At 33.4% G+C, this 15,013-nt stretch overlaps 1 protein-coding gene across 1 annotated transcript in view; it reads left to right on the top strand.

Moving 5' to 3' along the window:
• The window catches only part of KIF6 (kinesin family member 6), a 157,520-nt gene that overhangs the window by 66,496 nt on the left and 76,011 nt on the right, over positions 1-15,013 (top strand). The window contains exons 10-12 of the mRNA XM_080407896.1: positions 907-1,012; positions 1,848-1,989; positions 4,108-4,320. Of these exons, the coding sequence (XP_080264022.1) occupies positions 907-1,012; positions 1,848-1,989; positions 4,108-4,320 (461 nt within the window). The remainder of the gene's footprint in view (positions 1-906; positions 1,013-1,847; positions 1,990-4,107; positions 4,321-15,013) is intronic.

Below are 15,013 nucleotides of genomic sequence, written 5' to 3'. Positions count from 1 at the left end.
TAATTTTATTTTTAAAATCATCTGCTCTTTTTGTTGATGATTTGCCACGCACTCTGGAATGCAATACATGGAGAGTTGGTGGCAGCATGCATCTATCCATATAGCTGTGACATTCAGCCCAGAGGCATGCTGTATTATACTTGTGTAGGTTTCCAGTCTTCATATTTTAATTTGGTTTTAAAAAATCAAGAGGATGCTTCTGTGTGCCAGATTTTCTTATGAAGACTGAATTACTGAAATAAAAATTGCTGCTCCCTAAGGAAGATGTTGTCAGATGTTTTTAAATAAGAACCAATTGCAAGAGAATAAAATACTAACTAAATTTCATTTATCAGAAGAAGAGCAGTTAGGTCTTTCAGAAATCTATAAATACCTCCATCAAAAGATAAGTCCCTTTGCTTGGTGATCGGAGCAGGTAATCGTATGTATGAAAGCTATGGTATCTGCTGATACTTGTAATAGAAAAGAAAGTAGATTGTTCTTTTTTGCACAAATCTTTTGCACAAATAATCATATATGTTCAAACATCCTATGCCCAAAGCTTCTGAAAATCTATTCTCATGAGAGGGCAGGCTTTAGATCTTTTCAGTTGAGATGGTAAAAGAACAGAAGGTTATAAAATAAATGAGAAAAAGAAAAGATTACATCTTAGATGCTTTTAATTCTAGAACAATTCCTTAGCATGTGCAAGTATGTCCTGATATGGAGTTGTAGAATCTGCAGTATCAAATCCAGGTTTTAGTATCAGGAACAAAAGTACATTTCAATTATATGGACCTTGAAGGAAAATAGCCTACCAATATCATTCAGCTTAGTAAATCTTGTGTTGTGTTTGACACGCTACTTTACATAGTTGTCTGCTTGGTTGTGATTTTTTTTTTCCTTAAAAATGCTTTTTGTTTTCAGGTTGGATGAGTTAATTGAAGCATTTCTTGAAGATAATGATCCTGATAGCACTCTGGATGTTGGTGCTGACATGCACAAGATCAAGTATTGCTTTACTCGTATAAAGGTATTTATTATAAATATAGACAAAAATGCAGCTGGAGCTGAAAATAATTGGAAGACATTCATAGCTCAAAAGTGTCAAAAGAAAGGCAATGCAGTTGAGAGGCATTGGAAAAGGCTAAGACAATTGAACTGGGAAGTGTATGGAGGACTGACAGGAATTAAAAATTTATTTGGAAAAATTCAGCCGCATTTTGTGGAAACCGGCAAGGATCTCAGCATGCAGTAAATTGTAGGAGGACACTGGTAGATATTGGAAACAACACAGACAAGTTATTGGTAATGGATAGATGTATCTATCTGTATTTGCATCACTATGGAGGCTTTATTTGGGACTAACTACATTGAAAGATATAAAAGTGTAAAACAACTATATCCCCAAATCTGTTATACTAACTCTCCTGATGGTGTTGTAAGCGCTTCTAAATCATGGAGCAAACAAGATATACTCAAACTGAGAAGGACAAGTAAAATTAAAGGGGAAAGCAATGTATTTTGGGATATAGTTTTTCAATATGGAAATGTATACACTCCTGATTTTTATTTATTGTCTTAAATAATTAGGGTTTAGTTATATTGTTAATACTGAAAGTTCTGTGATAATACAGAACACGGGAATTGATTTATGTGTAGAAAGAGTAAAGTAAATCATACACTTGGTAGTGAAGATCAACAAATACAACTTGTTCCATTCTTGGCACAACACATATAACTTGACAGTTGACTGGTCGCATCATTTCATTCTGTCTTTTCTACCATAGTTAGACAGTCTCAGAATAGAATAAATACATAGCTGGAGCTCAAGTTGAAAGTGCCCTTTTTTTTGTTTCTTCTAATAGCAACTAATGAATCATTCAAAGATTTCTGATAAAAAAATTATCTCACAACACATCTCTGAAGAAAAAGACACTAACAAAGAACCAGGAGGAGAAGAACTGAAAAGGCTCAAAGAACTTCTGCAGCAAAGGGACAATGAAATCAGTATCCTTTGTGAGGAAGAAAAATAACATTTGGATTTGAGCTGATCTGTCTACAATGGTTTTTGTGTGGGTGAGATAGGCATGAACTGTATGGAAGGAAATTCTCTCTACTGACCCCACTGGTTTAAAGCAATTACTCAGTTCCCAACTTTTATGTGGCAGGGCCCCTGCTTTACACCTGCTTCTATTTCAGTTGTGACCCAAACCAAAATCCTGGATCTGAGCACTACTTAGCTTCAGAACTGTCCAACCAAGATCCAAATACTGTGCTTCAGACCACTCTTAAAACACTCTCCTCAAGCAAATTAAAGCTTTTTGTAGAATGGGAAACTCTGATGCTATATAAAGACCAATTTATCACCCTACAAAGAATAGAATTTCCTCTAAGTGTTATTTTTAGCCAGATGAAGTGCTACTTTGGGGGCTGTTGGGCTATTTGCCTTTAGAATAAATAGAAAAGTTGTACTTTTTACATGCAACTTTAAAATTTAAATTGAAGCTGAAGCTTTTTGCATATAAAAATATTAAACTTCTCAGACGTGCTTTGTCCATTTCAGTGCCTCACAGGAAACACATGAGTAGCTGCATTGTTGCGCAATGGCTGGAAGTTATTTTTAGCGGGTTGACAGAACTGTGGTCAGATGGCAGCATCACTATGCCCCTAACTTTGTGGCTACTTGGTGGATAAAATTTGAATATGGCAGAGAACTGAAAAAAAAGTTTTTGAGTTTATAGGTAACAGATTCTTTCACAGTTATTAGTAAAAAGCAAACACACTTGCATTCTTTGTGCTCAGCAATTCCAGGTCAATTTTATACGTCAAATGAGAATGGCATTTTACATTGGGATGTAGCATATTACCAGTCTGAACAGAGGTGGCAGGAAAGCTTCTTTATTTCTGCTCTGTCACAGAAAAAATGTTCATTTTCCAAGATGCACTTTCAATAAATCCAGATATAACACTGACTTATCCTTCCTTTTAAAAAAAAACAAAACAAAACATTTTTAAGATCTGGATTCCCAGTAACATTTCTTTCTGAAATAAATTATTTCATTAGTATGAGATTGATAGTGAAAAAAAGCAAAATATCTCCATCTAATGCACTTTTGCTTGATAGATATATATAGCTTGGTTTGCAGAAGTACAGGGAAGAAACTTGTGTAAATCCATGTTAGAGTTATATAGGAAGACTATAAGAACTAAGACTTTGAACACAACACTGATTTACAGAGTCTGGAGCCGCTAAGTGACTGTACATCATCATTAGAAAATTAATAACATGTCTAATGTGATGAAGTGGTGAGGAGTATGGAAGCTATTTAGTCAAACTATGAGGTCCTTCTTGCCTATGGTAGCTAGGAGCTATCATAAAAACTGAATTGTAAAGTATTTTATTATTACTACCTAGTGCAGTTAATAATATTCCCCAAAGACTACTTAGATTTTCTGCTGTTCATTTAGAAGATTAATTAGGATTAAAATGAATAGCATATCAAAAAACATATCACAGGGACTCCTGTGGTTTTGGCTGAATGCAATTTTCATTAAAAGCCCTCTACAAGTTGTTAGGTAAAACGTGTTTATACCAAACATACTCCAGTAAATACAATGTTAGTGGAAGAAATTTCCTAAAGGCCTCTTCTGCTTTTTAATAAACCTTATTGTGAAAAGCTGACAGATGTAATGCACTTAACAGACTACCTGTAAATTAAGGGGGGTTTTTTCTTCTGTTCTGAAATTTTGCTTATCACAAAATTGAAAAGGGGAGTGTCACACAATGGCAATAAGATACTAGAGTTTTAATTCCTGTCTGTCTGTAAATGCTTTTCTCAGGCATTGATTGAATGGAATCAACAATTGTGGTCAATGTGTAAATTTCAGAAAAATTTAGTAAATTTTACTGTTTAGTAAAAATGAATCTGCTGTTTGGAAAAACTAAAGTGAATTAATATAACTACAAAGAATATGCCTAATTTCAAATTCACATTCACATATAGGATTCCATAATGTGAATTGTTCCACTTGGAAAAAAACAAAAAAGACTTAGGAATAAATGAAGATGATTGTTGCTTTATAAAAAAAAAGGGTAATTAATGATTTCCTTAATGTAACTTGCAGATATTCTGGTAAATATGCTAAAAAAAGGAAAAAAGACAGCAGGAGATGCTCCTTTCCAGGTTAATGCTGCCTCTGCTGGTTGTACAGTCTTGGAGCACTCTCTTCCTATAAACTTGGAAGAAAATCGGGGTCCGTCTAGCTGTTCTAGTCTGAAGCAGGCAAAAGATTTCAGCTCTTCAGTTCATAGGCTTCCTTTTCTTTCAAGACAAACAGGTTAGTGTAATTAAGTGAGCAGTTATTAGATTTTACAAATGGTTTACAGCTTGTCATTCAAATGTGTACCAGAACAGGAAAGTTTTATTTTCAGTATCAGCCGTATTGGTCTAATTCTGTATTCACAAATGCAGGGATTTAAATTTATAGCCCCTCAAGGTGCTGATGGCTTTTACAATCTGATTTGAATACTCTGTTGAATATCCAAGTATACATTTAGTTGCTGGCCCTTGAATCTTTGAACACATTCTCAGAAAAGTGTTTTTTGAGCGTAACTAATTAAAAAGTATTAGGAAATAATAAATTTCTCCTGGAAGGGTTGAAAATACCGAGTTTTAACAAAGAAGAAATCCAATAAAACCAATTTGTTTTCTTTTTTTTTAACCTTTCTGCCTAGGAGAGAAATCTTACATTCAAATAAAATGAAATGTCGTTAATAATGCTTCTAGCTCTGATACCAGATTGTAAACATGAAACTTTTTGTGATCATCTTTAAGATTTTAAAATATTTTTATGCACTTTAGATATCTGGGCTTTATTTAGCATTTTTAACAAACCTTGGTGATTATTTCTATTGTTAAAAAAAGAAGAATATTATTAAGTAAACTGAGACCTTAGTTCCAGAAATGACAAATAGCTCCATTTTTATACATGTGAGTGGCTTTAGTGATATGGTACCTTTCTGGAGCAAGACCTTAGTAAGTGTGAATAAAGTAAAAATTCTTATGTTGATATATTTTTTTAAAATATATATTTTAATTATTTCTCAAGTGGTTTAATAATTTACATCATTTGCAATCAGTTAGGGCTGAGCATAAATAATGCATTCACTAACGCACTCAACACCATTTTACCAAGTGCTATAACTCTGTCAGCAGATGAGTACTATTTGTCCATAGGTGACTTATGAAAGGTTTTTCTCTCTTATGGTAAAGCCAGTGTATTGTTATTCATGCTTTATTCTAATTGAGCTGTTTTGTAAAATTTAATAGGTGAGCATATCAAATACTGTTCATTGAAAAAAGAACTATTTGAGACAGATGGCTAGCACAGGGAATCTGCTGCAATGATGAAGTATTGTCTTTGGTAAATCAATGAGTAAATGTAATTGATTCCCATCTTGTTTGGATAATGAGTTGTAAATTAATATCTGTCTGGGATAAGAAGATAGTATGAGTATGTTTTGACATAAGACATTTTTTTTATGCGATTGGATTGCACGTTATATGGTTTTCTCATTCTGAAAGTAGCTGGAAGCTTATTCCCTTCTTTTCACTCCTCTTTTCAATCAGTTTTGAGTCAGGTTGTGATATTCTGTGTCATTTCATGTGGACATGAAAACCATGAGGTCCTCAATAACAGAGATGCTAAGTATGAACATGGAAGTTCTTCCTTTAGGTTCACTTATAGTTAATTTATTTTTAAACTTTTTATTCATGTTGCTTGAGGGTTACAGATAAATAAAAAGTTATTTTTGGACTATTTTAGGTGGCCATATATCTCTGCATTCCTTTAGAGTGGCCTGACATACTGCTACAAACCTATTCCAGTGCAATTGGCAGCATTTGGACTTAACAGCTATACATTACAGAAGATTTTATGTTGTTATAATGATAATGCCTTAAAAAATTATTTGTTAAAACACTTGCGTTATTGTACTCAGGGAATACTTAGAATGGCAGACATTAAAAAGTAGCAGAAACACTGTTAAAAATGTACGTATTAACACATGTACAGCCTTGCCAGTGTGCCTTAAATCCAACCTCAGGAGACCAGTTGTCTCTGCAGGAATATAACTGCGTGTCCAGGCTCTTTCGTGCCTTCATGTCTCTGAAAATGACAGTATTTTCTACCTAATATATAAGTATTATTTATTTTTCTCTTTCTTGTATTTCTTACATTTCTGAAAGTAACAAGCTTCAATATTTATCTTCATATTGTGACTAACTGTTCTATTTCAAAATTTTTGTAGACTGGAGATTATATTTTTCAAATCAACTTGTAGTGTTTTCACAGTTTGATTCTCCATTTGTATTAAGAGCCATGTTTGAGAAAAATGTTCTACATAACGCTTGTAAACATATGCAGACAGTTCATCAGAAAATGTTGAGAAAGGTCTCACTGTGTACTTATGCATAGTACACATAAAGGCATCATATCAGATGTTGTTTTGCTACAGGTGGAGAATTTTAATGAAATTTAAACAATTTTTTTTATAATTATTAGAGCTTTTGTAGTCTTTAAAATTACATTTGAGATTTTAGATTTTTTTAAATTTATTTGAGATTTTAAAATAATATATAAAATCCAGAATGGATAATGACCCAAAGATTAGGAAAAATGAAACAAATATTTGAGAACATGCAGTAATAGTTAGAATAAGGCCAGAAGGCTCAAGAAAAAGAAAAAAAAAAAAAAAAAAAAAAAAAGAAGTAAAGGAAGTCAGTAAAAAGAAAGCCAGTACTATGACAAGCAGCCTATGCCACAGTAAAAAATAAAATAGAACTATAAATTACGGATCAATATCACATGAAGAAAAAGACTGTACCCATATGAAACATTCCACTTTCTTTGTAGGCAAGTTACTGTTTTGAGATCCTTAGCTGCAAAGCAGCATAAAACCTCAAGTGGTTATTACTATTTTTTCTATTTTATTATAAAGCTATGACAGTGCAAAGATACATTGGTACATTCCTTGGCAGACAAAAACTCTTAGCTCTGTCTGCTGGTGGCTAGGATATAGCTCTCTTTCCTATTGGACTTAGACCTGAACACATTTGTATGCTTCAGGCTCAATTAATCCCATTTGTTCTATCGAAGAATGAAGCAAAATATCTTGAAAGAACACCATCTGGCGAAAGGCATAGTGGTCAATTTACAAAACAAAATAAGTTATTTGCAAATATGTAATTTTAATACTCTAATATCCAGCACATATGTATTCTCACTTCAGGTTTTCCTTTTAACCTTCAAATTTCGGTACGGATTTGAAAAGTTTTCTCAACATGGTAATTTTCTGACAGCCTGCTGTAGCATTACAGATAAAGTTGTCAGATTGCTGGGACACTTGTGAAAGAATGGGAAAGTTTGATAGGAACCATTGCAAAAGTGTGAAATGTTCTTCTCAGGATTTAGGAATTACCTTAGACCTTGTCAGGACTCATAACTAATTCTTCTAATATTGTCTTACACTCTTAATACGGCTGCTAAATTCCAGAAACTTACGTTCTCAGCTCCAAAAGTTAAAAGTACTGAATCATGCACCTTAAAAGTTTAGACTAAATATTCAAACAATTAGATTCCAGAAAAGTGAGTTGTAAAAAATACAGAGGCATAAGTAATATTTACTGTTAATTTTTTGGAAAATATTCCTCTGAATACTAAATTTTCAGAACTACTTGAAACCATTCCTAGAATCTGAGTTTACAAAATTTTAGGGATATTTCACTTTATCTTTATGATAAATTAGTAACACAGGATTTAAGTATATGCTTCAATCTTTCTATAAACAGCAACTCAAACTGCAAATTATATTCACCAGTTAGTGTGTCTCGGGTGAGGGAGTTTTTATAGTGGCTAATTGGAAAGGTTTAACTGTTAAGCACTGCAGTTCTCTCTCCTTACATCATCTGAGCTGGTTATTTATGACAATAAATAACAATATTCAAGCAAATTGTTAATTTCAAAATCCACATAAAACATCTTCCAGTAACTGTAGACAGATTATTTAATTTAGAACATTTCATTTATTTTGCAGTTGATATATTGTATAGCTTTACTATTTGTTTGCCCAGAAACAGGTCTTTACCATTCTGTGATAGAAAAATTTCATTCTGTTACTTTCATGCTAGATGTGATGCTGTTTAGCATCATAAAATCTCCAGACTTACCTGATACTCAGTCTATCAAAAAAAGTAATTTATGCTACTAAATTTATGAAAAGTAATGAATGTTAAGAATACAGGAAGCCTTTGGCAAGCAAAGTTTGTTTCTCTCTGTGGCAAAAAATATATTATGTCACAGAACTGCTATCTCTGTGTGGTGAAACTTACTTTTACCACATTTTCCCATATGATCTAGCACCATTTCTGCATTGAAAGATATAGGTTATCATGTTTCTAGTCTATCCTGTCCCAACACTGATTTAAGCAGGAGAAATGCAGCAATACTGTTTCACTGCTAAGGCTGAGGTAATAATCTGTGTTAATAGCAAAATTCTTGTCTTGAGTTCATTACAGCAGTAAACTCCTTGGACCAAATTTGTCCCACAACAGGCTGACTTGGAAGGCGAATGAGTGACTTCTACAACCGTACACATCTATATAGGCATGCCTGTGGTTTTATTTTTTTTAATGTCCATCCCGCATTGAATGTGCATGCTCTTTCGGAAGAAACTCAGTTAATATAATACATCTTCAAAGGCTTAACATATCTGTAGTATTTACTTTCCTCTACATTCTGTCTTTCTCCTACCTCCTGTATGCCTGAAACTCTGAATAGCAGCCTTTAACAGTAATGACTGTAGAAACACAATGAGAAACAAAGTCTAACACCCAGATTTGATTTCCAAGTAAGTCTTTGGGTACCATTGTAACATATTTCCAAACTACTAATAAATACTAAGTTCTAGAGAGTTGATTTAATGTTAAATGGTATTTTTTTCTGAACAGGTGTGTCTCTAACTGGTTGTTTAAATATCAGGGATCGTATTCAAAATAATGTTGTTAACAAAATATTGTTGAACACAAGGTCTGATGCCAGTGGAAGACCTGATTAAGAATGGCTGTAACTGGACATGTGGATTGTTGCTGTGTTTTGTTTGTGCTTTTTTCAGTGTATGTTACAGTCTGTATTAGGATGTTCTTGAAGATTAGAGCAGCGGACTATACAGGTGCAGTGTCCTAGTAATGCCCTAGGTTTCACTGGTGACATTGGGTTACATAGCATTGAATTCTGCAGCGAAAATTATACCAGTTTTCATGCTGACAGATTTGTTTTCTTGGATCCCAAAAGACTTCTTTTTGGAGGGAGTGGTAGGTAGGCTACCTGGAAGCAGTGGAAGGCTGCCTGCTGCTGACGTTTTGGCAAGCCAGCTCCCATCACTGGGGAGGTTTTATGGATTGCATGAGACAGCTTAGAGTGAACAAACCAGAACATTTTATCCTAGTCCAAGTGTTATACCATAAAAGGGAAGATCTTACTTTTCAATATCCGTCTTAATCACAAAAGACTCTAAATTATAAATCCATAACTACATGAGTAAAAGTGAGCAAAACACTCTTAACATACTCAGTAGCTGCTGTTATTTATTGCATTATAATATCATTCATAAATCTGAAACAGACATAACTCTCTGGCTATGAATTTAATTTATGTTTCAGATGAGCATTCCGGAAAATGCAAAGATGATTTATTGGCACAATAACCTGAGCTTTACAAATTCTTCAATGATTTTATTTGTAATACAATGATTTAGTTCATCATAAAGTGTCCACTGCAGCTTTAGTTTTATTCATGATTCATATCTGGTGGAGATATTGTATGTCAAGTACAAATTCAAATGTGGAACTATATATAATCTTTCTCAGGAGATGTTGTCAATTATTACAAATTAGTAGTTTTAGGATAAATGAAAGTATGGATGAACCTGGCAAAAAAAGAATAAATCTGACTTATACACATCACTGGAGTGATAAACATTTTGGTTTTTTATCATATTATATCACCTCTATTGTACAGATAAGTCTTATTTTGATATAGATCTCAGACTGCTGCTTGCTTTTAGCATAATTCTGTCAGTGTAGGAGATGCATGATTTCATTTTTCCTCCTGCTGGATTTTTTTTTCTCCTGAAATATAAACAGTTTGGTTACCAGAAAACAGTGTGAATATTGTGACATTCAGAGAACACAATAAACGTCAGTAAGAGCTTCAAATACTTGTATATGCTTATGGGCTTGAGAAAGATTATTTTGCTCTCACCAAAGATTTTATTAGGATCATGTTTTGACCATTTTTGGTCACTTTCTTTACACTTCATTTAGAAGTTGTGAGGGTTTTTTTAAAAGCTTCATTAAGAGGTTACCTGCTGTTTAACCCATTCAGGATTTAAGATTACTTTTGGTTAGGCACTATGCAAGCATGTACAAAAAAGAGCATTCCTCCTGAAAGGCTGACAAGCTGACTAAAAGGAAAGGTGAGAGATGGCTTGTATCAATAGATGGTGATTATAAATAGAGAGAAAGTAGTGATGATAACACACCGACTGCTTAATTCTGAAAGCTAAATATTTTCATCTTGTATTAAGACTTCTCAAAATATTTATCTTGCATATTTTACATATTTATGTTGTATTTTGAGGAAAAAGCTTCCTTCTATTGTTGGAAAACCCACAGAAATCTCCCTAATGGAAAGAATTGACTGAGGTTTTCTATCAGAATCTCTTTTGTGTCCTTCGGTTCAGAAAAAGGCAGGTCTCAACCCTCTAGAAAAATTAAGTGCTTAGGAAGCCTATATGTTTCTTGGAGTCTTTTCTGTGTCTGGTGCTGCTTTGGGATATCAGGACAGACTCTTGGCACTGTGCTCATGACAGATCTTTTGTCAACAAACAGATGTACCCATTTTATTGCTATTTGGTCAGCAAAAGAGCTCACTGGTGCATTGAGAATGTTGTTCAGTCTTGCTGTTGATCTTTGTTATTAGTCAGAAAAGAAAGTATGTGCTACATTTTCTGTTACAGGTCCTGAAAAAAAGTATATACTCCATTTGCTCTCCAGTTGAACTTCTACCAGGTCTTAGTAAGATGTAGTGAATATTTCATTGCTGCTGTTAAACTTCTGTAACTAATATTTAAAATAAGACATGTTGTTTTGTTAATTTCTTAAGCATTAAATGTTTTCTGTAATGTAAAGTGATTATTTGCTACAATAAATTTTTCATTATTGCCAAGTTTAAGGACCAAGCAGGAAGTATCAGACTTCACTGCTTAAGGTTTAGGTATTTTAAAAAGCCTTCAAAATGAATTCAGCAAATGTTAGCAGCATATGCTTTTGAACAATTTTATGGGGCTCTATTTCTGTAAGTTTAACAGTTATTTTCTGGTATTTCAAGTCACCAGGTAAAACATGTATTGTATTGTTAAGGCTCCAATTTATGTCATAAATTTGAACATGTCTGTTTTCAGGCACATGTTTTGTAGCATGTAATTGTGGGAATTTTTTAATTTGTCATGTGCTTTATATATTTTGGTATCTGTGTCTTAAAGATCACAGGTTTATTTCCCTTTTTAACCTTATGAAATGAAAAAAAAAAAGTAAACATTAAAATTCAAAGTAGTTTCTAGAATAAAATTCCTTTCTTTAAAAGTACATTGATCGCAATAAATACCAAGAAGACCAACTTTGTGAACTTATAGGAGACTTGACTGACTTCTGAGGTTTGTTTTTTTGGTTTGTTTGGGTTTTTTTCCAAAATTATTCTATCTGTACAGCTTCCAAGAGCTTTATTTTGTTGGGATTCACAGTAAGTCCACGGTGAGTTTTGTTTGAGTGAGGAGTTTGAACTGAACTCACTGAGATTAGTGAACAGTAAAAACTGAATGTGTTAAGAAGTTTCAGTCTCTGTGGAAATAGCTATGTAAGCAACAACAGATGACTATTCTTTGTTACAAAGAAATATAAATACATGTTGTAAGATTTAAAGTGAGCTCTTGCAATTGGTATCCCATGATAAAGCCCTGTGTGTTACGATTTTTGTCATCTTAACTAAGTGTTTATAAATACGAACATAGAGTTATTTTTAGGAGATGAAGCCCAGATTTTGATTTTTGGAGCTAGGTCTCCATTTGCAACATCAAAGGCAGATTTTGTAAGTTGTAAGGATTTAATGAGAGTAGATCATTATAGTACTTTCATTAATTTTTCACAAACATTGAAACTTAATTATCTTCTATATTGAAAATGCTGTTATGTAAAACCACTTACTGTTTATATGACCATCAACAGCTTTTTCTTTCTCCACATTTATCTAGTTTTACAAAAGATTTCTGGTTTTTCTAAGATGCCCGTCATGTCTTTCTTTCCACTTCTCAGCTGGGAATCTCTTCTGATGTGGAACGTATGTTTGGAAGCTTGTTAAAGATGCTTTTGGCAGTTTTTACTGCCTTCCTCTTGAGTCTGTTTAGATGGGGAAACTTTCCAGTATTTCTATGCTAGTTTACTGTTCCCTTATCCAGATTAGTCTGCTGAAATGTAACCTAGTGTTCCCTGGAAGTTCTCTACTATTTCAAATCTTTTTGGCTTCCTGATTCATTGGCCATATTTTGTCTGTCTGAAAATGCTGTTGGATCCTTCAGACTAACTCCTTAAAGATGTTTTGGGGTTTGTGACTGAAGCGCTTCAACTCTTCATATTTTAGAGGTAAAATATACTTCTGAAAGTTTCTGTGTACTTGAAGGGTGATTGAATTCCTTTATATATTGACTGTCATGTTTGGCAAATACATCTGTAAAACTTCTTCCATATTTTTATTGCTATGAAAATCAGTCCCAAGAGACTACAGTGCCTTTTAGTAGAGTCACTATGTGCACATTTGTATGCATATGGGTAATACAAAAGACTAGAAGGTATTCCTATTAGCTTAACCTTTAGATTTTTCTGTGCAGATACTGCTAATTCTGCTAAATGATAGCATAGTCTAGAGTTCTGTTTTGCTTTTGTTTGTGTATTTAATCTAAAAACTGCCTTTTCAGATCTTGTTCATAACAGAAATAGATAGTCTTGTGAGACTGCTCTCACTGTATTTGAATATAAAAGCAAACTAGAAATTACTGGAAACATCCCACAAACCCCTACTTTTTCCTGGTATTTGCAATATATTTAACAGGTTTCATACAAATGTTTCAGGCCAATTTCATGCTTCTGTTATTGTACAATTTTTCCAGTGAAGTTGGTGGAGCTATGACTTTTTGCCTCAGTGAGAATGGGGTCTCAAGTATTGGATGCTTTTTTCTGACAGGATCTAACATTGTACAGTTCACTTATCTCTGATACATTGTCCTTTGGTCTCTTAGGTTTTAACTCTGGAACATCTATTTAGTAACTGTGCCTTTGTTCTGTTTGTTTTCAGCCACTGTTCAGAAACATACTTGTAAAAGAATAGCATTATGTTAGCAGGGGGTTATCTAGTATTTAGGTTACTTTGAGAAAATTTGGACCATTATTGTCTTTTGCGTGAAAGAAAAAGAGTAAACATTACTGGAGGTAAGGTGATATTTGGTTTTCCATTATGTTATGCACTAAGTTTGGTAGCCTTTACTTCTAGGGTGGGTAAAAGCTCTTACTGATTTTCATTGCAGGGCTGGTCTTGCAAATCTGTGGCTGAGATGCTCTGCTGTAACCATCTAATAAGCTACATTGAAAACAGTCTTTAATCTTTTTATTCTAGAGGCAGGTAGGAGCTGGTCTAAGACTTCCATCAGTTAAGTAAAATTTGAAACTGGTTTGATTGCATAGATTTATACAACAATTTGAAGCTGTTATGTATAAACTTATGTGCAAACATAGATCCTTGAGATGTTTGTAATAATGGGCCACTCTCCTGAAGCAGATGTGGTATGGCTAAAGAAATTTTTTAACATTGGTAAGCATTTAGCAGGAATTCCAGTTCTTCAAACCACTGATATCTGACTCTGATACAGTGAATGGTGGAAGCTCATCATGACAAAATTCTAAACTACTTTTGTATTGTATTACAGTGCTTATGAATAATTTTCTCCCACTTAGTAGTTTTTCTGTTTTCCTGTTTTTCAGTTTTTCGTGATAATATGGTTTCTATAAGTGAGTCATTTGGTGACTGTTGAGCAAAATATTTGCTGAAAGAATTTGTTGTTGTTGTTAATGATACTATGCCAAATACTTGCACAAATAGTCGTGCTTGTAGTATGAGACCCCTACCTAATTTTCAGCATACTTTTACTAGACCTGCATTCACATAAAACTAAATTTCATCTTTTGCTGTCTTTTCTAGTGTCCTAATCATCAGTCTAGTTTCCAATCATTTTCTATAATCAGTATTCTCAGTCTTTTACTTTATTGTGTCTTGAGTGTAACAATCTCTAGCCTTTTCCATTTGGTCATCTCCTGGCCCTCGAACTACTGCTGCCTCTTTGCGTTGCTAAACTTGCTTACTGGTACTATCTTAATATTTTTACTGTTTATTGTAATTCTGTAATTCTTCAAATAATGATAGTCTAAAAAACTATATTCTGAAGTTCACCTCTAGGCAAAACTAACAAAAAAAAGTAATCTGAAAATCTGATGCTGTTAATATTGGATGCCATGTTTGAAACCTTCTGCAATTTCTTTTATTCTGCCTATTACAATGTAACTATTGCTTTCTGCTGCCATTTTAGGCTTTCTATTACCTAGAGATAAAAGTCTTTAAGAATATCAGCTTACCATTTTGGAAGTAACAATAAACTTCCTTAAAAATATGAATGGAGAAATTAACTTCTTTAATATTAATAATACGTATTTGCACACTATTTTAGGAAAGCACTGTCTCTCTTTTGCTTATTCCTTAGCAGAAATCAAACCAGTTTCTCCATATTTATGTCTCAATAGAGAGAATACAAAGATGGAGAGTCTAGTTTATCATATCATTAGTTCAAGATTCTTTAATCTTTGGCTTTAAA

The sequence above is a fragment of the Falco punctatus genome (assembly GCF_963210335.1).
Source record: "Falco punctatus genome assembly, chromosome: 12".
Classification (NCBI taxonomy): domain Eukaryota; kingdom Metazoa; phylum Chordata; class Aves; order Falconiformes; family Falconidae; genus Falco; species Falco punctatus.
The sequence above is the reverse complement of the archived record's forward strand: the minus strand, read 5'-3'. Positions and strand labels throughout refer to the sequence as shown.